A 23,156-nucleotide genomic window follows, 5' to 3' on the forward strand; every position below is an offset into this window, starting at 1 on the left:
TAAATGTTTATATATCATGCTATAATTGTATTAACCGAAACATTAGTACATGTGTGATATGTAGACAACAAGAAGTCCCTAGTATGCCTCTTAAACTAGCTTGTTGATTAATGGATGATTAGTTTCATAATCATGAACATTGGATGTTATTAATAACAAAGTTATATCATTATATGAATGATGTAATGGACACACCCAATTAAGCGTAGCATAAGATCTCGTCATTAAGTTATTTGCTATAAGCTTTCGATACATAGTTACCTAGTCCTTATGACCATGAGATCATATAAATCACTTATACCGGAAAGGTACTTTGATTACATCAAACACCACTGCGTAAATGGGTGGCTATAAAGGTGGGATTAAGTATCCGGAAAGTATGAGTTGAGGCATATGGATCAACAGTGGGATTTGTCCGTCCCGATGACGGATAGATATACTCTGGGCCCTCTCGGTGGAATGTCGTCTAATGTCTTGCAAGCATATGAATGAGTTCATAAGAGACCACATACCACGGTACAAGTAAAGAGTACTTGTCAGGAGACGAGGTTGAACAAGGTATAGAGTGATACCGAAGATCAAACCTCGGACAAGTAAAATATCGCGTGACAAAGGGAATTGGTAATATATGTGAATGGTTCATTCGATCACTAAAGTCATCGTTGAATATGTGGGAGCCATTATGGATCTCCAGATCCCGCTATTGGTTATTGGTCGGAGTAAGTACTCAACCATGTCCGCATAGTTCTCGAACCGTAGGGTGACACACTTAAAGTTGGATGTTGAAATGGTAGCACTTGAAATATGGAATGGAGTTCGAATATTTGTTCGGAGTCCGGATGAGATCCGGACATCACGAGGAGTTCCGGAATGGTCCGGAGAATAAGATTCATATATAGGATGTCATTTTATGTGAAATAAAATGTCGCGGAAGGTTCTATGGAAGGTTCTAGAAGGTTCTAGAAAAGTCCGGAAGAAACCACCAAGGAAGGTGGAGTCCACAAGGGACTCCACCTCCATGGCCGGCCAGCCCTAGATGGGGTGGAGTCCCAAGTGGACTCCACCATAGGGGGCCGGCCACCCCCCACATGGGAGGTGGGAATCCCACCTTTGGGTGGGAGTCCTAGTTGGGCTAGGTTTCCCCCCTCCTATGGAAGGTTTTGGTTTCGGGTCTTATTCGAAGACTTGGACACCAACACTTGGGATCCACCTATATAATGAGGGGCCAAGGGAGGGGGCCGGCCACCCCAAGACCACAAGCTGGCCGCCCCCCATAGAGTGGCCGGCCACCCCTCCCAAACCCTAGCCAAGCTCCTCCACTCCATATTGCCCGCGTAGCTTAGCGAAGCTCCGCCGGACTTCTACACCGCCACCGACACCACGCCGTCGTGCTGTCGGATTCAAGAGGAGCTACTACTTCCGCTGCCCGCTGGAACGGGGAGGTGGACGTCGTCTTCATCAACAACCGAACGTGTGACCGAGTACGGAGGTGCTGCCCGTTCGTGGCGCCGGAACCGATCGTGATCAAGATCTTCTACGCGCTTTTGCAAGCGGCAAGTGATCGTCTACCGCAGCAACAAGAGCCTCATCTTGTAGGCTTTGGAATCTCTTCAAGGGTGAGACTTGATACCCCCTCGTTGCTACCGTCTTCTAGATTGCATCTTGGCTTGGATTGCGTGTTCGCCGTAGGAAAATTTTTGTTTTCTATGCAACGTTATCCTACAGAGCATTATTTGCTTCAAGAGATGGGGTTTGTTGATGTTCAGAAGATGAGGGCTCCACCGTGGTAGAGCATACTCCTTCCCGAGACACCACACCGTGTCCCTCAATGGGGCGGAAAAATCCCACACCCATTCTTACTATGGCATCTTGAGGTATTTCATCACCTGCACATACATCAACTTGCCCCACTTGGGAGCCATCATTTTCTTTGAACTTCACACTACAAGATTCGATGATAATCCCGGAGGATACATCAAAGACTCTATAAGTGTGAGATTCGGCACCGTAACCAACAAATATACCCTCGAAAGCTTTAGGAGCAAATTTAGATAAATGAACTCCTTTGATTTTGTAGAAACACTTACACCCGAACACCTTGAAGTATGAGATATTAGGCTTGTTCCCGGTGAGTATTTCATATGGAGTCTTGTTCAATCCCTTGCGGAGATAGAGCCGGTTAGAAGAGTGGCAAGCGGTGGAGATGGCCTCGGCCCAAAAATTATAGCGGGATTTATACTCCGCCATCATAGATCTTGCCATATCCATAAGAGTCCGGTTCTTCCTCTCCGCAACACCATTTTGTTGAGGGGTGTAAGCAGCGGAATATTGATGACGAATCCCCTCATCACTAAGAAAATCATTGAGTGTATAGTTCTTGAACTCGGAGCCATTGTCACTTCTTATTGCCATAATGAGGAGGTTGTGTTGGCGTTGCACCTCGGTAGCAAAGTCAATGAATATTTGTTGAGTCTCATCTTTCGTCTTGAGAAAGTAGACTGATACGTCTCCGACGTATCGATAATTTCTTGTGTTCCATGCCACATTATTGATGATATCTACATGTTTTATGCACACTTTATGTCATATTCATGCATTTTCTGGAACTAACCTATTAACAAGATGCCGAAGAGCCAGTTGCTGTTTTCTGTTGTTTTTGGTTTCAGAAATCCTAGTAAAGAAATATTCTCGGAATTGGACGAAATCAACGCCCAGGGTCCTATTTTGCCACGAAGCTTCTAGAAGACCGAAGAGGAGATGAAGTGGGGCCACGAGGCGGCCAAACCCTAGGGCGGCGCGGCCTGGCCCTTGGCCGCGCCGACCTGTGGTGTGGGGCCCTCGTGTGGCCCCCTGACCTACCCTTCCGCCTACTTAAAGCCTCCGTCGCGAAACCCCCAGTACCGAGAGCCACGATACGGAAAACCTTACTGAGACGCCGCCGCCGCCAATCCCATCTCAGGGGATTCTGGAGATCTCCTCCGGCACCCTGCCGGAGAGGGGATTCATCTCCCGGAGGACTCTACGCCGCCATGGTCGCCTCCGGAGTGATGAGTGAGTAGTTCACCCCTGGACTATGGGTCCATAGCAGTAGCTAGATGGTTGTCTTCTCCTCATTGTGCTTCATTGTTGGATCTTGTGAGCTGCCTAACATGATCAAGATCATCTATCTGTAATTCTATATGTTGCGTTTGTTGGAATCCGATGAATAGAGAATACTATGTTATGTTGATTATCAATTCATGTCTATGTGTTGTTTATGATCTTGCATGCTCTCCGTTATTAGTAGATGCTCTGGCCAAGTTGATGCTAGTAACTCCAAGAGGGAGTATTTATGCTCGATAGTGGGTTCATGTCTCCGTGAATCTGGGGGAGTGAGAGAAACCTCTAAGATTATGGATGTGCTGTTGCCACTAGGGATAAAACATTGGTGCTATGTTCGAGGATGTAGTCATTGATTACATTACGCGCAATACTTAATGCAATTGTCTGTTGTTAGCAACTTAATACTGGAGGGGGTTCGGATGATAACCTGAAGGTGGACTTTTTAGGCATAGATGCATGCTGGATAGCAGTCTATGTACTTTGTCGTAATGCCCAATTAAATCTCACAGTACTCATCATAATATGTATGTGCATTGTTATGCCCTCTCTATTTGTCAATTGCCCAACTGTAATTTGTTCACCCAACATGCTATTTATCTTATGGGAGAGACACCTCTAGTGAACTGTGGACCCCGGTCCTATTCTTTACATCGCATACAATCTACTGCAATACTTGTTTTACTGTTTTCTGCAAACAATCATCTTCCACACAATACGGTTAATCCTTTGTTACAGCAAGCCGGTGAGATTGACAACCTCACTGTTTCGTTGGGGCAAAGTACTTTGGTTGTGTTGTGCAGGTTCCACGTTGGCGCCGGAATCTCTGGTGTTGCGCCGCACTACATCCCGCCGCCATCAACCTTCAATGTGCTTCTTGACTCCTACTGGTTCGATTAAACCTTGGTTTCTTACTGAGGGAAACTTGCCGCTGTGCGCATCACACCTTCCTCTTGGGGTTCCCAACGGACGTGTCAACTACACGCATCAAGCAAATTTCTGGCGCCGTTGCCGGGGAGATCAAGACACGCTGCAAGGGGAGTCTCCACTTCCCAATCTCTTTACTTTGTTTTTGTCTTGCTTATTTTATTTACTACTTTGTTTGCTGCATTATATCAAAACACAAAAAAATTAGTTGCTAGCTTTACTTTATTTACTGTCTTGCACTCTATATCAAAAACACAAAAAAAAAATTAGTTACTTGCATTTACTTTATCTAGTTCGCTTTATTTACTACTGCTAAAATGAACACCCCTGAAAATACTAAGTTGTGTGACTTCACAACCACAAATAATAATGATTTCTTATGCACACCTATTGCTCCACCTGCTACTACAGCAGAATTCTTTGAAATTAAACCTGCTTTACTGAATCTTGTTATGCGAGAGCAATTTTCTGGTGTTAGTTCTGATGATGCTGCTGCCCATCTTAATAATTTTGTTGAACTATGTGAAATGCAAAAGTATAAGGATGTAGATGGTGATATTATTAAATTGAAATTGTTTCCTTTCTCATTAAGAGGAAGAGCTAAAGATTGGTTGCTATCTCTGCCTAAGAATAGTATTGATTCCTGGACTAAATGCAAGGATGCTTTTATTGATAGATATTATCCCCCTGCTAAAATTATATCTTTGAGAAGTAGCATAATGAATTTTAAACAATTGGATAGTGAACATGTTGCTCAAGCTTGGGAAAGAATGAAATCTTTGGTTAAAAATTGCCCAACACATGGACTGACTACTTGGATGATCATCCAAACCTTCTATGCAGGACTAAATTTTTCTTCGCGGAATTTATTGGATTCAGCTGCTGGAGGTACTTTTATGTCCATCACTCTTGGTGAAACAACAAAGCTCCTTGATAATATGATGATTAATTACTCTGAATGGCACACGAAAAGAGCTCCACAAGGTAAGAAGGTAAATTCTGTTGAAGAATCTTCTTCCTTGAATGATAAGATTGATGCTATTATGTCTATGCTTGTGAATGATAGGACTAATGTTGATCCTAATAATGTTCCGTTAGCTTCATTGGTTGCCCAAGAAGAACATGTTGATGTAAACTTCATTAAAAATGATAATTTCAACAACAATGCTTATCGGAACAATTCTAGTAATAACTATAGGCCATATCCTTATAATAATGGTAACGGTTATGCTAATTCTTATGGGAATTCTTACAATAATAATAGGAACACACCCCCTGGACTTGAAGCTATGCTTAAAGAATTTATTAGTACACAAACTGCCTTTAACAAATCTGTTGAGGAAAAACTCAATAAAATTGATATTCTCGCTTCTAAGGTTGATAGTCTTGCCTCTGATGTTGATCTTTTGAAATCGAAAGTTATGCCTAATAGGGATATTGAAAATAAAATTGTTACTACAGCAAATGCCATCCAAGTTAGAATTAATGAGAATATAAGATTAATGGCTAAATTGCGTGCTAGGTGGGATAGAGAAGAAAATGAAAAACTAGCTAAAGAGAAAAATGTAGCTAAAGTTTGGACTATTACCACCACAAGTAATGTTGATTCTTCACATGTTTCTGCACCTCCTACTATTAATGGTAAAATAATTGGTGTTGGCAATGTTTCTACTCCTAGTGCAAAGCGTACAAAATTGCCTGAAATTGCTAAAACTGCTGAAACTGCCTGTGATAAAACTGCTGAAATTTTTTCCAACCTTGGGGATTATGATCCCATTGCTGTAGCTCATAATGATTTAGATTTTGATGATTTCCACATCTCTGAAGTTATAAAGTTCTTACAAAAACTTGCTAAGAGTCCCAATGCTAGCGCTGTAAACTTGGCTTTCACAAAACATATTACAAATGCTCTCATAAAAGCTAGAGAAGAGAAACTAAAACTTGAAACTTCTATTCCTAGAAAGCTAGAGGATGGTTGGGAACCCATCATTAAAATGAGGGTCAATGATTTTGATTGTCATGCTTTATGTGATCTTGGTGCAAGTATTTCTGTTATGCCTAAGAAAGTCTATGATATGCTTGACTTGCCACCATTGAAAAATTGTTATTTGGATGTTAATCTCGCTGATAATGCTAAAAAGAAACCTTTGGGGAGAGTTGATAATGTTCATATTATGGTTAACAATAACCTTGTCCCCGTTAATTTTGTTGTCTTGGATATTGAATGCAATGCATCTTGCCCCATTATATTGGGAAGACCTTTTCTTCGAACCGTTGGTGCTACTATTGATATGAAGGAAGGTAATATTAAATATCAATTTCCTCTCAAGAAAGGTATGGAACACTTCCCTAGAAAGAGAATGAAGTTACCTTATGATTCTATTATTAGAACAAATTATGATGTTGATGCTTCGTCTCTTGATGTTACTTGATTTACACTTTCTGCGCCTAGCTGAAAGGCGTTAAAGAAAAGCGCTTATGGGAGACAACCCATGCTTTTACTACAGTATTTTTGTTTTATATTTGAGTCTTGGAAGTTGTTTACTACTGTAGCAACCTCTCCTTATCTTAGTTTAGTGTTTTGTTGTGCCAAGTAAAGTCTTTGATAGTAAAGTTCATACTAGATTTGGATTACTGCGCAGAAACAGATTTCTTTGCTGTCACGAATCTGGGCAAAATTCTCTGTAGGTAACTCGGAAAATTATGCCAATTTACGTGAGTGATCCTCAGATATGTACGCAACTTTCATTCAATTTGAGAATTTTCATTTGAGCAAGTCTGGTGCCTCGATAAAATTCGTCAATACGAACTGTTCTGTTTTTGACAGATTCTGCCTTTTATTTCGTATTGCCTCTTTTGCTATGTTGGATGAATTTCTTTGATCCATTAATGTCCAGTAGCTTTATGCAATGTCCAGAAGTGTTAAGAATGATTGTGTCACCTCTGAACATGTTAATTTTTGTTGTCCACTAACCCTCTAATGAGTTGTTTCGAGTTTGGTGTGGAGGAAGTTTTCAAGGATCAAGAGAGGAGTATGATGCAATATGATCAAGGAGAGTGAAAGCTCTAAGCTTGGGGATGCCCCGGTGGTTCACCCCTGCATATTCTAAGAAGACTCAAGCATCTAAGCTTGGGGATGCCCAAGGCATCCCCTTCTTCATCGACAACATTATCAGGTTCCTCCCCTGAAACTATATTTTTATTCCGTCACATCTTATGTGCTTTGCTTGGAGCGTCGGTTTGTTTTTGTTTTTGTTTTTGTTTGAATAAAATGGATCCTAGCATTCACTGTATGGGAGAGAGACACGCTCCGCTGTAGCATATGGACAAATATGTCCTTAGGCTTTACTCATAGTATTCATGGCGAAGTTTCTTCTTCGTTAAATTGTTATATGGTTGGAATTGGAAAATGCTACATGTAGTAATTCTAAAATGTCTTGAATAATTTGATACTTGGCAATTGTTGTGCTCATGTTTAAGCTCTTGCATCATATGCTTTGCACCCATTAATGAAGAAATACATAGAGCTTGCTAATTTGGTTTGCATATTTGGTCTCTCTAAAGTCTAGATAATATCTAGTATTGAGTTTTGAACAACAAGGAAGACGGTGTAGATTCTTATAATGTTTACAATATGTCTTTTATGTGAGTTTTGCTGCACTGGTTCATCCTTGTGTTTGTTTCAAATAACCTTGCTAGCCTAAACCTTGTATCGAGAGGGAATACTTCTCATGCATCCAAATACTTGAGCCAACCACTATGCCATTTGTGTCCACCATACCTACCTACTACATGGTATTTCTCCGCCATTCCAAAGTAAATTGCTTGAGTGCTACCTTTAAAATTCCATCATTCGCCTTTGCAATATATAGCTCATGGGACAAATAGCTTAAAAACTATTGTGGTATTGAATATGTACTTATGCACTTTATCTCTTATTAAGTTGCTTGTTGTGCGATAACCATGTTTCTGGGGACGCCATCAACTATTCTTTGTTGAATATCATGTGAGTTGCTATGCATGTCCGTCTTGTCTGAAGTAAGAGAGATATACCACCTTAATGGTTGGAGCATACATATTGTTAGAGAAGAACATTGGGCCGCTAACTAAAGCCATGATTCATGGTGAAAGTTTCGGTTTTGGACATATATCCTCAATCTCATATGAGAATAATAATTGTTGCCACATGCTTATGCATTAAAGAGGAGTCCATTATCTGTTGTCCATGTTGTCCCGGTATGGATGTCTAAGTTGAGAATAATCAAAAGCGAGAAATCCAAAATGCGAGCTTTCTCCTTAGACCTTTGTACAGGCGGCATGGAAGTACCCCATTGTGACACTTGGTTAAAACATGTGTATTGCGATGATCCGGTAGTCCAAGCTAATTAGGACAAGGTGCGGGCACTATTAGTATACTATGCATGAGGCTTGCAACTTGTAAGATATAATTTACATAACTCATATGCTTTATTACTACCGTTGACAAAATTGTTTCATGTTTTCAAAATAAAAGCTCTAGCACAAATATAGCAATCGATGCTTTCCTCTTTGAAGGACCATTCTTTTTACTTTTATGTTGAGTCAGTTCACCTATCTCTCTCCACCTCAAGAAGCAAACACTTGTGTGAACTGTGCATTGATTCCTACATACTTGCATATTGCACTTATTATATTACTCTATGTTGACAATTATCCATGAGATATACATGTTATAAGTTGAAAGCAACCGCTGAAACTTAATCTTCCTTTGTGTTGCTTCAATACCTTTACTTTGATTTATTGCTTTATGAGTTAACTCTTATGCAAGACTTATTGATGCTTGTCTTGAAGTACTATTCATGAAAAGTCTTTGCTTTATGATTCACTTGTTTACTCATGTCATTACCATTGTTTTGATCGCTGCATTCATTACATATGTTTACAAATAGTATGATCAAGGTTATGATGGCATGTCACTCCAGAAATTATCTTTGTTATCGTTTTACCTGCTCGGGACGAGCAGAACTAAGCTTGGGGATGCTGATACGTCTCCGACGTATCGATAATTTCTTGTGTTCCATGCCACATTATTGATGATATCTACATGTTTTATGCACACTTTATGTCATATTCGTGCATTTTCTGGAACTAACCTATTAACAAGATGCCGAAGAGCCGATTCTTTGTTTTCTGCTGTTTTTGGTTTCAGAAATCCTAGTAAAGAAATATTCTCGGAATTGGACGAAATCAACGCCCAGGGTCCTATTTTGCCACGAAGCTTCCAGAAGACCGAAGAGGAGACGAAGTGGGGCCACGAGGCGGCCAAACCCTAGGGCGGCGCGGCCTGGCCCTTGGCCGCGCCGACCTGTGGTGTGGGGCCCTCGTGTGGCCCCCTGACCTGCCCTTCCGCCTACTTAAAGCCTCCGTCGCGAAACCCCCAGTACCGAGAGCCACGATACGGAAAACCTTACTGAGACGCCGCCGCCGCCAATCCCATCTCGGGGGATTCTGGAGATCTCCTCCGGCACCCTACCGGAGAGGGGATTCATCTCCCGGAGGACTCTACGCCGCCATGGTCGCCTCCGGAGTGATGAGTGAGTAGTTCACCCCTGGACTATGGGTCCATAGCAGTAGCTAGATGGTTGTCTTCTCCTCATTGTGCTTCATTGTTGGATCTTGTGAGCTGCCTAACATGATCAAGATCATCTATCTGTAATTCTATATGTTGCGTTTGTTGGGATCCGATGAATAGAGAATACTATGTTATGTTGATTATCAATTCATGTCTATGTGTTGTTTATGATCTTGCATGCTCTCCGTTATTAGTAGATGCTCTGGCCAAGTTGATGCTAGTAACTCCAAGAGGAAGTATTTATGCTCGATAGTGGGTTCATGTCTCCGTGAATCTGGGGGAGTGAGAGAAACCTCTAAGATTATGGATGTGCTGTTGCCACTAGGGATAAAACATTGGTGCTATGTTCGAGGATGTAGTCACTGATTACATTACGCGCAATACTTAATGCAATTGTCTGTTGTTAGCAACTTAATACTGGAGGGGGTTCGGATGATAACCTGAAGGTGGACTTTTAAGGCATAGATGCATGCTGGATAGCGGTCTATGTACTTTGTCGTAATGCCCAATTAAATCTCACAGTACTCATCATAATATGTATGTGCATTGTTATGCCCTCTCTATTTGTCAATTGCCCAACTGTAATTTGTTCACCCAACATGCTATTTATCTTATGGGAGAGACACCTCTAGTGAACTGTGGACCCCGGTCCTATTCTTTACATCGCATACAATCTACTGCAATACTTGTTTTACTGTTTTCTGCAAACAATCATCTTCCACACAATACGGTTAATCCTTTGTTACAGCAAGCCGGTGAGATTGACAACCTCACTGTTTCGTTGGGGCAAAGTACTTTGGTTGTGTTGTGCAGGTTCCACGTTGGCGCCGGAATCTCTGGTGTTGCGCCGCACTACATCCCGCCGCCATCAACCTTCAACGTGCTTCTTGACTCCTACTGGTTCGATTAAACCTTGGTTTCTTACTGAGGGAAACTTGCCGCTGTGCGCATCACACCTTCCTCTTGGGGTTCCCAACGGACGTGTCAACTACACGCATCATAGACCCAAGTGTATCTTGAGTAGTCATCAACAATCACCAAGCAATGTTTCTTCGCACCAAGACTTGCATGAGTAACGGGACCAAAGAGATCCACATGAAGGAGCTCCAAGATCCTCTTGGAAGAGATGATAGTCTTGCTTGGATGCGGAGAGTCATGCATTTTGCCTTCAACACAAGCCCTACAAACACGATCTTTGGCAAAAGACACATTTTCCAATAGTCCCACAATATGGTTCCCCTTGTGAAGACTTTGCAAAGTTCTCATGTTGATATGGGCCAAGCGGCGATGCCACAACCAACCCACATCCGCCTTTTCGAATAGGCACATCGCACTTGAAGTGGTGGTCCCCGAAAAGTCCACCACATACAAGTTATGTTCGCGATACCCAACGAAAGTGACTTTTAGAGTCTTGCTCCACAAGAGGACCACAATATCGCTATCAATAAAGACGGCGAAACCCATCTTGCCAAGGGCGGAAACGGAAAGCAAATTGTAACCAAGGGTTTTGACAAGCATGACATCAACAAGAGTAATGTTGTGTGCAACCACAACCTTGCCAAAACCCAATACCTCGGATGTAGAATTATCGCCAAAGGAGACAGTGATATTATTTATATTGGGCCTCAACTCCTTGACGAGGTTCTTGCCGCCGGTCATATGACTTGTACATCCACTATCAAGTACCCATTTTGAACCTCCGGTGGCATAGTCCTACATGAGATTAATTCTTGGATTTAGGTACCCATTTCTCAATGGGTCCTCTTTTGTTAGCAACAAGGGTCTTTGGGACCCAAATAGACCAAGCAACATAACCATCATATGGGCCAACATATTTAGCATAAACATCACCATAATAATCTTTAAATAGAACATAGTGAGGGTTAGCATTTCCCACATTATCATCATTAATGGTGTTGCCCTTAGGGGCTTCACCATTAGTGATAGCTTTCTTCTTCACTTGTGCGGGTTTGGCCTTTTGCTTGTTTGCCACCTTTGCCTTGGCATTATAACCAAGGCCCTCCTTCCCATTGTTTGATTTTTTCTTACTCAAGAGATCATCCAAAGAAAGTTCACTTTGGGGAGAGGAGGCCTTAGCAAGTTCATCTTTCAACCTAGCATTTTCCTCAATAATATTTGCATGATCACATGAAGGGGTAGAGGTACTAGGTATATCATATGAAGCAAGCCTAATTTGAAGTTGCTCATTAGACTTGGAGAGAAGAGAGTATTCACTCTTCAAGGCTTTGTAGGCCTTGTCTAGTTCATCTAGATCCTTCACAAGTTTCTCATGATCAACACCAAATTGGGCCTTTTCCTTTTTAAGCACTTTAGTCTTAGCCCTAGCAAGATCTCTAGCTTTAGTGAGCTTGTTAATTTTATCTTGAGGTTCTTCAATAGTTTCTAGCCTCTCTTCAAGAGAAGCTATGGTTTCTTGACTTTCCTCAAGAGCATTTTTAAGAGCATGTATTTCAAGAGAGTCTTCTCTCTCTATTTGACATTTTTTCTCAAGAGTATCATTTAGTTGAGCTATACGAACCATGAGATTTGAAACATGCTTTTTAGTGTTACCTTGTAAGTTAAGAATGAATTCATCAAACTCTAGCATTTCTTGTTTCACTTTTAGACTAGCATGATCAACCCCTAGATCACTTGATATGTTAGGCATAGAGGGGCTAGGAGATGATACCTCGGAGGATTTAGCCATGAGGCAACTTTCTTCCTCCACATGAATGACCTCATTGGGGGATTCACTTGGTGATGAAGAGTTAGTGGAGAGGGAGGCAAGAGCGACCAATCCATTAGAGGTTGCATCTTCTTCATCATCAACATCATCATCTCCGGAGGTATATTCTTCTTGAGTTGATAGCACAATAGATGTGTCCAAGGTGGACCTTGCCATGAAGCAATGTGCATTCTTGATATGAGGATTCTCATTGGGGGATTCAAAGAGAGATGAAGAGGGAATGTTGGTAGTGACAATGGCGGCCACTTCCTTTGAGCTTTCTTCTTCTTCATCATCACTAGAACTTTCAACTTCATCGGAAGAATATCCTTCCCTAGTCACTAGCACAACTCTTGAGGGCCTCTTGCCCTTCTTGCTCTTGTTGTTGTAGAATTTCTTGTTGGGGGCTTTTGAATATTTGCCCTTTGAGTCTTTTCTCTTGTACTTGGGAATGAGCCTTCCATTATGAGACTCCCTATTCTCATAGGGGCATTCGGCGATGAAATGACGCTTGTCATCACAGTTGTAGCATGATCTTGTTCTTGGACCAAAGCTAGTGGACCCACTTTTGTTGTTTCTCTTGATGTTGTCTTCCTTGGCCTTGGAAGGATCAACCCAAAAAGACTTTGCATGGAAGGACATGTGATCATTGTAGTGGAGTTCCAAGTCTTCCGGATAGGACATACTCCAAGATGCCCTATATTGTTCTTGAGGGTACACTTCTTCTACGGAATTGACCGTCAAGGCAAGATTGTTCCCTTTTGACATACCAATGGCACGATTGCGAGAATCACGGGAGTTTAGCTCGAGCACCTTGAGGGCTTGCATCTCATGCACGGCTTGTTGAGAAGTGAGAGAGGAATAGCATTCTCTCCCAACAAGAGTCTTGACATCAATAGGTTCAAATGGCATCATGCAATCGATGTACTTATCCTTGATCCAAGAGTCATTGATGTGGGTGGCACCCACATTCCGGAAAGCATCGGCAACGGTGAGAAGCCTTCCATACATGGCTTCATGATCTTCATCCGGTAGCCTCATGAATCCTTCGGCTTGATTCCGAAGATAATTGTACTTGTTCCTTCTCATGCTATCACTACCAATGCAACTAGCGGCCAAACCATCCCAAGCTTCCTTGGCGGTGGTGAAATTCCGAACACGAGACAATTCTTTTGTCCCCACACTAGTTTGAATCATGTGCAAGGCGGTGTCATTGAGTTGACTATCAACCGCTTCTCTTCTAGTCAACTTGTCGGGGTTGTATGGCTTGAAGCCTTCCACGATGATTCTCCAAAGTTCATTGGAGGCACTGCGAACATGAGAACGAAACTCAAATTTCCATGTATCGTAGTCTTTAACATTAAACTTAGGTGGGTCGCCCCAAATGTTTAAATGAGGATGGGGAACCGGGATATCGGGAGATAGGAAAGGCGGAGCCACTCGATTGTAGCTCTCACCTCCACTAGTTTCCCTAGGATATGCAATGGGAGATTTGATAGTGGTTGAGTTATCACCATCCGCGGGTTTGGTAGAGGAGGGTAATCCCGAAGCACCTCCCTCTTCTAACACACCCGTGTCCTTTACCTCTACGGCGGGAGCCATGGGAGGGACCGGAGTCAAAAGCTCGGAAATCGTTTTACTCATGCTTTCCATTTGAGCTTCCATGGAGGACCTCAACGAATTGAAATCATCCATGGAGACCATCTTAGCGGCCCCTTCCACAGGCTCTTCGTCCGGCATACTCTTAGGCGGTTAAGCCCGAAATAAGAGCCGAGGCTCTGATACCAATTGAAAGGATCGTATGCCGCACCTAGAGGGGGGGTGAATAGGTGCTAATCAATTTTTAGTTCTTTTTCAACTTAGGCTTGACACAAAGGTAAATTCTCTAGATATGCAACTAAGTGAATTTACTTATATGACAAGGTTACCAACTAAGCAAGATATAGCTACGCTATATATAGGAGATAGAATAGGATAGAGGTAACCGAGAGTGGAGCACGCGATGACACGGAGATGATTCCCGTAGTTCCTTTCCTTTGCAAGAAGGTACGTCTACGTTTGGAGGAGTGTGGTTGCTACGAAAGCCAAACCAACAGCCACGAAGGCTTCACTCAGATCTCCTGTGAGCAACACCACGAAGGCCTAGCCCACTTCCACTAAGGGATTTCCTCGAGGCGGAAACCGGGCCTTTACAAAGTTCTTGGGGCACACATCCACAACCGAATTGGAGGCTCTCAAATCTGTAACAACACAACAATCAACAACAATACATCAACACAAATCAACTAGGGATCCAAAGAGGAACACTAGCAAGGGGGCCCTCAAACAAATGAGGGGGAAATGTAAATCGCTTCGGTGAGGATGTAGATCGATGTCTTCTCCTTCGAATCCCCAAAGATCAAGAGCTTTGGTTGGGGGAGGAAGGAGATCTTGCAAATCTTGAGTTCTTGAGGTGGCTCTAATAGTGGTGAGGCTTGGCAGATTTTTGTGCAATGATTGAGCAAGGAGCAAGGTAGAAGAAGGGGGGTATAAATACCCCCCCCCCCCCAAAAAAAAATCCAGCCGTTGCAGTCTTCGAGGGGCCGGATAATCCAGCCTAAGTTGGGGTCGGATAATCCGCCCCCACCAAAAATCCGGCCCTGGGAAAAATCCGGGCAAATTTCCGGCCAAAAGTCCAGCCCATGTCCAGGGCCTTACTGAGCCGCGTCACCTCTGGTTCTTAGCCATTTTTTGGGGGGGGGCGGATATTTCGAAAATATCCGGCCCGGATTATCCGGCCTAGGGGAAAATCCGGGCAAATGTCCAGCCAATTATCCGGCCCTTGTCCAGGGGAGTACTGAGCCACTTTGCCTCGAGTCCTTAGCCAAAAAATGGGGGCCAGATATTTTGCAAATATCCGGCCCGGATTATCCGGCCTGGTGAATCTGTTTCAGCTTTCTTTTGACTCGTTTTTCCACACAAGTTACTAATATACATGTATCTATATAAATCCTGCACCACTTCATCAAACATTAGTGTATCACATATATTGACATCAAACACACAAAACATATTGTGAGAGATGTTCTTTCACATTCATGCTCAACTATTTCGTTTCTAGTATAGTGTATCCCGAGTGTTTTTTTGCCGCCCGTTTACGATGCCTATCGATTTATTCAATCACATTGCGGAGTGTGTGAAGCTGCATGATTGGTTCTCTAGCATAGCGGGAGTTGTGACATAGAGCTTGGCACAAAACTCTTTCACGGATTTTAGAGCAATTAGTCTCATCCATGTGATCCGACATGGTCCGATGCCCCAACCCCAAGATGGACAACATGGTCTCCTAGAGCTAAAGCACATTCATCAAAACGAGGTACACCTAAGACAACTTTATATACGTCACACAAACATCTCTTATTTGGTTTCAATGTAGTCGTACTCTGATACTCCTTATCAAGGTTGACATTTCCAAGGTTTCCGACACTGTACGTATTCATTGGTTTCCCCAAGTGGTGACCGTCTCTCTTGTCGATTTTGTACTCAACCATAATTGGCACATTGCTTTTCAATGGAATTCCGAGGAAGAACATCATTCATGTTCATGGACTTCGTCACGGTGAACCACTCTCACCAATACTATTCAGTATTGTTATCGACCCGCTTTATTTTATCATGTTGTTATGGTGAGTTCTTAAAATTTATACAAAATATTTTTACCTCATTAATGTCACAACAAACAAGTAATTTTCTTACCTCACTAATGTCAATATCAACAAGTAAAATATGTTTTTACTCCTACCGACAAGTTCGGTTTTTTCATTCAATATAATATTTATCATTAGAAATAAAAAATTAACCTAAACAATATTTTGTTCAAAATATAGATTTTACTATTTTAGTTAAGAAGGGATGTTTAAGAAAACCTTTTCTTTCAAAGCATTTCACTCTAAATTAAAGGAAACCAAAAAATCACACTACTCGCCAATAAATTATGTCATAACATTTTCTAGTGTTCTTTTGTTGTCTATAACACTCTTGAAAACTTTGAAAACTTTCTAGTGTACTTTTGTTGTCTATAAATTATGTCATAACAAAGCATATCAATGTCAAGAAGTATTTTGATAGTAGTTTCTAGAGGATAAGCTTGAAAACTTTGTTGTAGGTAGCTTTATATTTCGAAAGTGATAATGTGTAAGAAAGTAGTTTGTTCTATCACCCCCTCTTGTGTTACGTGGTCCTGTTCACTTGAAGATTCAGAAGGTGAGAGTAATTAGACCCTTCCTCGAACCAAGCTATAACCTTTTTGGAACAATTTTTTTTTTGGAAATTTAGTGAGAATGGTCAAGCTTTCTTCCATCCCTTGTAGCTCACCTCTATCTTAGGTTTAGAAAGTAGAAGCGAAAGGGCGAGTGAACTAATTTCGAAGCGACAAAATGCCATACTCCATACAAAATCAAATAAAAACACGATTATGAGTGAATCTCAATTGAGTACATCGTAGAAGGTCAATCTCGAAGCTAATCTTAATGGCGCAAAATAATATTAGGAGCGCAAAATAATGTCAAGGATGTTACGTGGTAGCAAAAAACACCTATACCAAGTCCAATGCATGAAATAACATATTCATATTTTATAGCCTATTTGATTCGAGGGATTTAAAAACTACAAAGATAGGAAATACGCATGAGTAATAGGATTTCTATGGCAATGCACACACATGGAGTGCTACCATCCTCATCTGACCAATGTAAATGACTTTTTGTTAGTCAGTACCAAAGAAAATGATTGCAAGTTCCCTAAAACACTTTGAATTTGAACGGATTCAAAACTACCTTGGAAGTTGGAAGACCAAGACCAGTCCACATTCGAACTAAAAATTCCTCCCGCACAGACATGTCGTGTCCTGCCAACCTCTCGTACCCTCCTAAACCCTCGCTAACCATGACCAAACTGACACGAAGCCGCAGCACAAATACACAAACGCACACGGGCAATGCCAAGTGAGCTCTCACTACGACAGCACAGCCGTCAGCCGTGCGTGTGCTCCCAGCTGCACTGACAAAATGGCTCGCGCGCTCGGCGCCTTCCTTCTGCTGCTGGCCGGGGCCGTGCAGCTCTTCCCGCTCGCGGCGGCCGTCCCGCAGGACGACCCACGGTGCCGGCCGAGCATCCCGCGGCGGGGAGCCGTCGCGATCTACCCGAGCGACCTGGAGCAGCTGCAGTTCCTGCTCAACGCCAAGTTCATCGAGGCGGAGTGGTTCCTCCACGCGGCGCTCGGCCGCGGCATCGACCGCCTCGCCCGCAACCTCTCGGCCGGCGGCCCGCCCCCGGCCGGCGCGCGCAAGGCGAACCTCGACTTCCACACCACGGAGATCGCGGCCGAGCTGGGCTACCAGGAGCTCGGCCACATCCGGGCCATCACGAACGCCATGGGCGGGTTCCCGCGCCCGGCCATCGACCTCAGCGCCGACCGCTTCGCCGCCATCATGGACGACGCCATGGGCACGCGCCTCGACCCGCCCTTCGACGCGTACAACAGCACCGTCAACTTCCTCCTCGCCTCCTACATCCTGCCGCACGTCACCGCCTCCGTCACCGTCGGCATCGCGCCCGCCCTCATGGGGTACTCCTCCAAGCGCCTCCACGCGAGCATCCTGGCGGTGGAGGCCGGCCAGGACGCGGTGATCAGGATGCTGCTGTACCAGCGCGCCGACGAGACGGTGGCGCCCTACAGGGGCCACACGGTGGCGGAGTTCACGCGCAGGATCTCCGACTGGCGCAACGGGATGTCCGGGTGCGGCGCCAAGGACGAGGGGGTCAAGGTGCTTGACCGGCGGCAAGGGGCGGAGCGGAGGACCATCAGCAACATCCTCGGCGCGGGGGTGGACTCGCTCGGGTACCAGCGCACGCCGGCGGAGGCGCTGCGCATCCTCTACGGCTCGCGCAACGAGCAGGTGCCCGGCGGGTTCCTGCCCCATGGCGCCAACGGCACCATCGCCAGAGGATTCTTCCAGCTCGCGTAGATATATACACGGAGTCGCTACTCCTATGCTTCCAAAACGAGAATTCAAATAGAAGAGCACAGCATATGGCAGCGTCAACGCCTGCGTTTTTTGTAATCTCTTCTTATATTATATAAGCTCAAATTTAACAAATCCAAGCGATTCAAACTGAATAGGAGAACAACCGCACCACCTAAGATATGCCTACATGATTGAAAGCATTTTCGGCTGGAGAACAGCTTCCATGCGGTCATTGAATGTACAAAGGCTAAGCTCTAAGATGTGAGATGAGAAAACATTGGAAATTGCCGAGGGAAGAAGATATGATTAAAACATGTGAGGATTGGCTGTTAGTTCTGCTCGACAAGACAAAAAAATATGCACCAGGCTATCATGATGTTGATGTGGAGATGTTGGCACCTAAGGAACGATATTATACATGACAGAGGGAAGGCCACCATTAAACATTCGGTACATTTCCTCCTGAATTATGCAAAATCTTTACATGCTAACCTGTGTTTTACCTCCAAAAACATGTCATTAGATCCAAAAGGTAAGAAGCCAATGGGAAGCCACCAACCAAAAACCGGAAACAAAGAAAATGAAGACTGACCTTCAGAAATGGAAGCCACGGGGATCAGGGATGGCTCAAGGTTAATGTTGATGGCTCTTACGTTGTTGAAACTGGACAATCTTCGGTTGGAGTCGTAATTCAAAATTGTTGTGATGCCCAAGAGTCTGAAGCTCTGGCTGCCAGAGAGGGAGCACATCTGGCTGCCCAATGGTGCGACAAGCCTGTGATTTTCGAATCTGACTGTACCACTATTACACAGGCTATCCAAAGCAAAGAAGAGCATTTGTCTCAACTCAAAAGTCTTCTACATGATTTCAGTATGTATGCATCAAACTGGTGTTGTGTGCATGCAAAAAGAAATCAAAACAAGGTAGCACATGTAATAGCTAGATATACAATGTCTACTGGTTTGTGTGGACGAGGCATTGGCTACTGATTGTAAACGTACTGTACTCCATGGTGAATGAATGAAATTGTTGGCCTCAAAAAAAACATCACGGGCTATCCATTCAATCTGGTCGTGAGCACCTTTGCAAGAATTTTGAAACCTACATTCGCCAGACAAAAAGCCTGAATTTGGAATATATTTGAGTAAGGTCTACAGAGGGTAATCATCGATCAAGAAGATTATCAAGTTGGAGTACTATTTATTTGAAGGAACACCTCAATTCAGGCAAAAAAAAACGAATACACATGAACCCATACGATTAGGTAGTTCTTATCATAAACGGGGAAATGTGCTTGTTCAGTTTTTTTTGTTTTGAGCGTAATGTACTTATTCAGTTATTCTTGCATAGATGAACATCATACGATGGCAAGATGAATTTGTCCTTCAGGCAAGCAAGATGATTTTGTCTTTCAGACAAGCAAAACACTGAATACCATTGGAAGAGCTAAGAGAGCAAGATTCTTGCCTAAAAGAACGAATTAGCGATATTGTTGCTCACTTCAAAAGCCATTGATTGCCGGTACCATTTTCCAGCGATACCAATTACGTATCGAAACAGAGCTAGTAATAATACAACAGATGGGCTAAGTACGTGTAGACTGCCCAATGTACGGCCGCTTCAGTCACTTGTAGTGAACACAGGAACTACCTAATCTAACCACGCAAACACAAGAACCGCTCTCGTCTGAATTTAATTGGAAAGCTAACCAAGCAAGCTTCAATATTCGTCAATGATACGGTGACATCTGCAGAAGGCAGGCATAGCTAACAAGAGAAGATACCAGCAGACATGCATCAAACGGAAGAGCAAATATCATCAACATAAGCTGGAATAAGAGCAGCAACACATTGCAGTTGCATCTAATCAAAAGCATCTTAACAGATAATGCCTAACTTCACAGATGGATAGAACCAGAACAGGCGCCTCAAAATAGTACTTGAATAAGGTAAACCATCACATTACACCTAGCAGCATCCATAGGTTCGCAAACCAACAAACAGGCAAAACTTAAAAAACGGTGGTTCTGGGAACATAGTTCTATATCCTTGCAGATAACTCATGCTATAGCAAAACAAATAGACGCATCAGAATCAAGCCTTGGCAGCGGCCTGAGCTGCAGCATCCCTCTTCCTCTGCTCCTCAATGATGCTGAGCTTGATACCCTTGCCCTTGGGGAGGCTCACCCATGGCTTGGTGCCCTTACCGATGGTGAACACATTGCCAAGACGGGTGGCAAACTGGTGGCCCTGAGCATCCTCAACGTGGATGGTCTCGAAGGTACCCTTATGCTTCTCCCTGTTCTTGATCACACCAACACGCCCAGTGTTACGCCCACCAGTGACCATGACAACATTGCCGACATCAAACTTGATGAAGTCAACAATCTTGTTGGTCTCAAGGTCAAGCTTGATGGTGTCGTTGGCCTTGATGAGGGGGTCAGGGTAGCGGATGGTGCGGCCATCATAGGTGTTCAGGTAGGGAATGCCCTTCTGTCCGAACTGGACTCCACGAACCTTGCAAAGCTTGAACTGCAAACAATGAAAATTTGCAGTCAGGAAATAAACTTATTAAGAAAGCATACAGATCAATTCTAGTTTAAAAAAATAAGAGGAAACTGCAAGGTAAGAAAAAGAGTGCAAGATGACAACATGCATTAAAAACAGTACCTCCAGCCTAAGTTGGAATCATCAACAATTCAAACAGATGATTGATAAAAAACAGTATATTAATTCATAACAGACAACTGATAGAACAATGATAGGTAAATATCAAGACAAATTGCTACTTGAAGAGAAACAAAAGATAATACTGCATGGACTAATAGGTCATATCCGCAGATAAAGCAGTTCATAAAGCATACCAGCATGACAAAATGGAACAAAAGATGAATAAAGGTAACAATGCAGTTAGAACAGTACAAGAACTGCTTCAGAATAGAATGGGCCTAACCTTGGCATCCTCATCCCTGACAGCATGAAGGCGGAAGCGGCCCTTGGTGTCATACAGAAGCCTGTAGTTCTCGCCAGTCTTGGGGATAGAGATGATGTCTGATAGGAAACACAACAATGTATCAGAAATGAAATGGGCATAAACATCAACCATATATCAAGCAAGGGCAAAGTTTACAATTCAAGTTCAGAGCATACCCATGAAACCAGCAGGGTAGGTCTTGTCAGTGCGGACCTTGCCATCAACCTGGATGTGGCGCTGCATGAGGATGGACTGCACTTCACGGTAGGTAAGAGCATACTTCAGTCTGTTCCTGAGGATGAGGATCAGGGGAAGGCACTCCCTGGCCTTGTGAGGACCAGAAGATGGCTTGGGGGCCTGAAACAAAGACAATTCAATTCAAGTATCAGATACCAGAACACAAACATCTTACATAACTATTGGAAGCACAAGCTAGAAGAACAGGTGTACTTACAAAAGCTCCGCCGAGCTTGTCGAGCATCCAGTGAGATGGGGCATTGAGCCTCTTCAGATGCTTCTTCAACCCACGCGCCTGTCAAGGAAAAATTAAGATACCAATTAGTATCAAAACACATAAGAAGCAGAGCAGTATGTAATGCTGGCTTCAGTCATAATCAAACAGAAAACTAAGTGAGGAACACAGACTATTTGTGACAAGTCCTACGAGTAGTATACTTAGGTATTACAAAACTTGATATACTAAATTTATAATATATTTTAGACACATGGAACAACAACAAACATGATATACATCAACTTCAAACAACAATCACATGTAAAACAAAGAAGATATATATACAATCCAGAGGCAGGATATCTAAAAAAGATCCAGGGAAACCACTACATTTTTCGGTTTATACAGTATGTTACAGCAAAAGGAACTGATCTGCAATCAACATCCAACGATCCCAAGTCCCGTAAAACAACCAGCCCTAAAAACTTCAAAACAATACCGGCACAAGGCATCTTACCTAGCATACAAACTACAGCAGCGCTACATGCATCAAAGGGTTAAATGTTTTGGAGGAAGAACAAGGAAATCACAGGTTGTGCCCGCTACAAGCTATCGACCACTGAAACTCCTCCGCTAAAACCGAACAAATCTACCGAGACACGAAAAAGATCATCCTAACCTAAGGATCTCTGCCCACGGCGGCGGCGCCGACACGCTAGCACCAAGGAGGCTACGGATCGGATCTACGGACGAGAGAAACGGAGAGGGAATGGGGAGGAGTGGTGGCGCTCACCATGGTTGCGAGCTCGGACTAGGTCGACGTGCACCTTCTCTTCGCGCGCCGCCGCCGCCTGCTTCTTCTCCTGTGCGCCGCCGCCGAGATGACAAAGAGTGGGAGGAAGGGAGGGGCGGAGAGATGGCCTATATATACTACGAAAGGGTAGGGTTTTAGTTCCCTCGTTCCCGTGGCCTGACTGGGCTTTCGGTGCGGTATTGGGCTTGGCCCAGTAATGAGAGGGTTCCATTCTTCTAGCGACCGTCTAAATAGGAATAGTAACACAAGCCCAAAGTTTCATACAGGCCCAAGCGGCTCTATCCCATAGCTGATAGCGATTTGTCCTTTCTGTCCCTAAAATGTTACCAAAGTCTAACTTTAGTCCTTAAATTTATAAGGTCTAATTATCATCCTTGACAACGGTTTATTGATCTTTTGACCGGTTTTTGCCTTTTGTTGTGACACATCGTACTGCGATTCAGATGTCGTCGATTAACATCACTCGCGTCGCATGGTAGTGAATTAGTTCCTACTATAACTATTTATCAAGCATAGAGTGTGCATTGATTTTAGAAAGCTAAACAAAA

At 43.4% G+C, this 23,156-nt stretch overlaps 2 protein-coding genes across 2 annotated transcripts; one reads left to right on the plus strand and one right to left on the minus strand.

Annotated features, from left to right (window-relative positions):
• Window positions 1–17,407: 17,407 nt before the first annotated feature.
• Window positions 17,408–18,468, plus strand: LOC127336291 (ferritin-like catalase Nec2). The gene has a single exon (XM_051363120.1). It carries the CDS (start codon window positions 17,408–17,410, stop codon window positions 18,365–18,367), a length of 960 nt encoding a protein of 319 aa, XP_051219080.1. The 3' UTR covers window positions 18,368–18,468.
• A 1,820-nt stretch (window positions 18,469–20,288) lies between these two features.
• LOC127348505 (small ribosomal subunit protein eS4) lies at window positions 20,289–22,708 on the minus strand. The gene is made up of 5 exons (XM_051374518.2): window positions 22,588–22,708; window positions 21,795–21,872; window positions 21,517–21,697; window positions 21,320–21,417; window positions 20,289–20,898 (listed from the first exon to the last, which is right to left on the minus strand). Exons 1-5 carry the CDS (start codon window positions 22,588–22,590, stop codon window positions 20,461–20,463), a joined length of 798 nt encoding a protein of 265 aa, XP_051230478.1. The 5' UTR covers window positions 22,591–22,708; the 3' UTR covers window positions 20,289–20,460.
• Window positions 22,709–23,156: the final 448 nt, after the last annotated feature.

The sequence above is a fragment of the Lolium perenne genome, chromosome 1, assembly GCF_019359855.2.
Source record: "Lolium perenne isolate Kyuss_39 chromosome 1, Kyuss_2.0, whole genome shotgun sequence".
NCBI lineage: Eukaryota > Viridiplantae > Streptophyta > Magnoliopsida > Poales > Poaceae > Lolium > Lolium perenne.

What these genes read in the sequence shown, in the direction of transcription:
- LOC127348505 (XM_051374518.2), bottom strand. An exon ending in CTACCCTGCTGGTTTCATGG is followed by an intron (nt 21,418 to 21,516) that starts GTATGCTCTGAA and finishes GTTTCCTATCAG; the next exon opens with ACATCATCTCTATCCCCAAG. An exon ending in TCAGGGATGAGGATGCCAAG is followed by an intron (nt 20,899 to 21,319) that starts GTTAGGCCCATT and finishes CATTGTTTGCAG; the next exon opens with TTCAAGCTTTGCAAGGTTCG.
- LOC127336291 (XM_051363120.1), top strand. Translation starts at nt 17,408, where the DNA reads ATGGCTCGCGCGCTCGGCGCCTTCCTTCTGCTGCTGGCCGGGGCCGTG.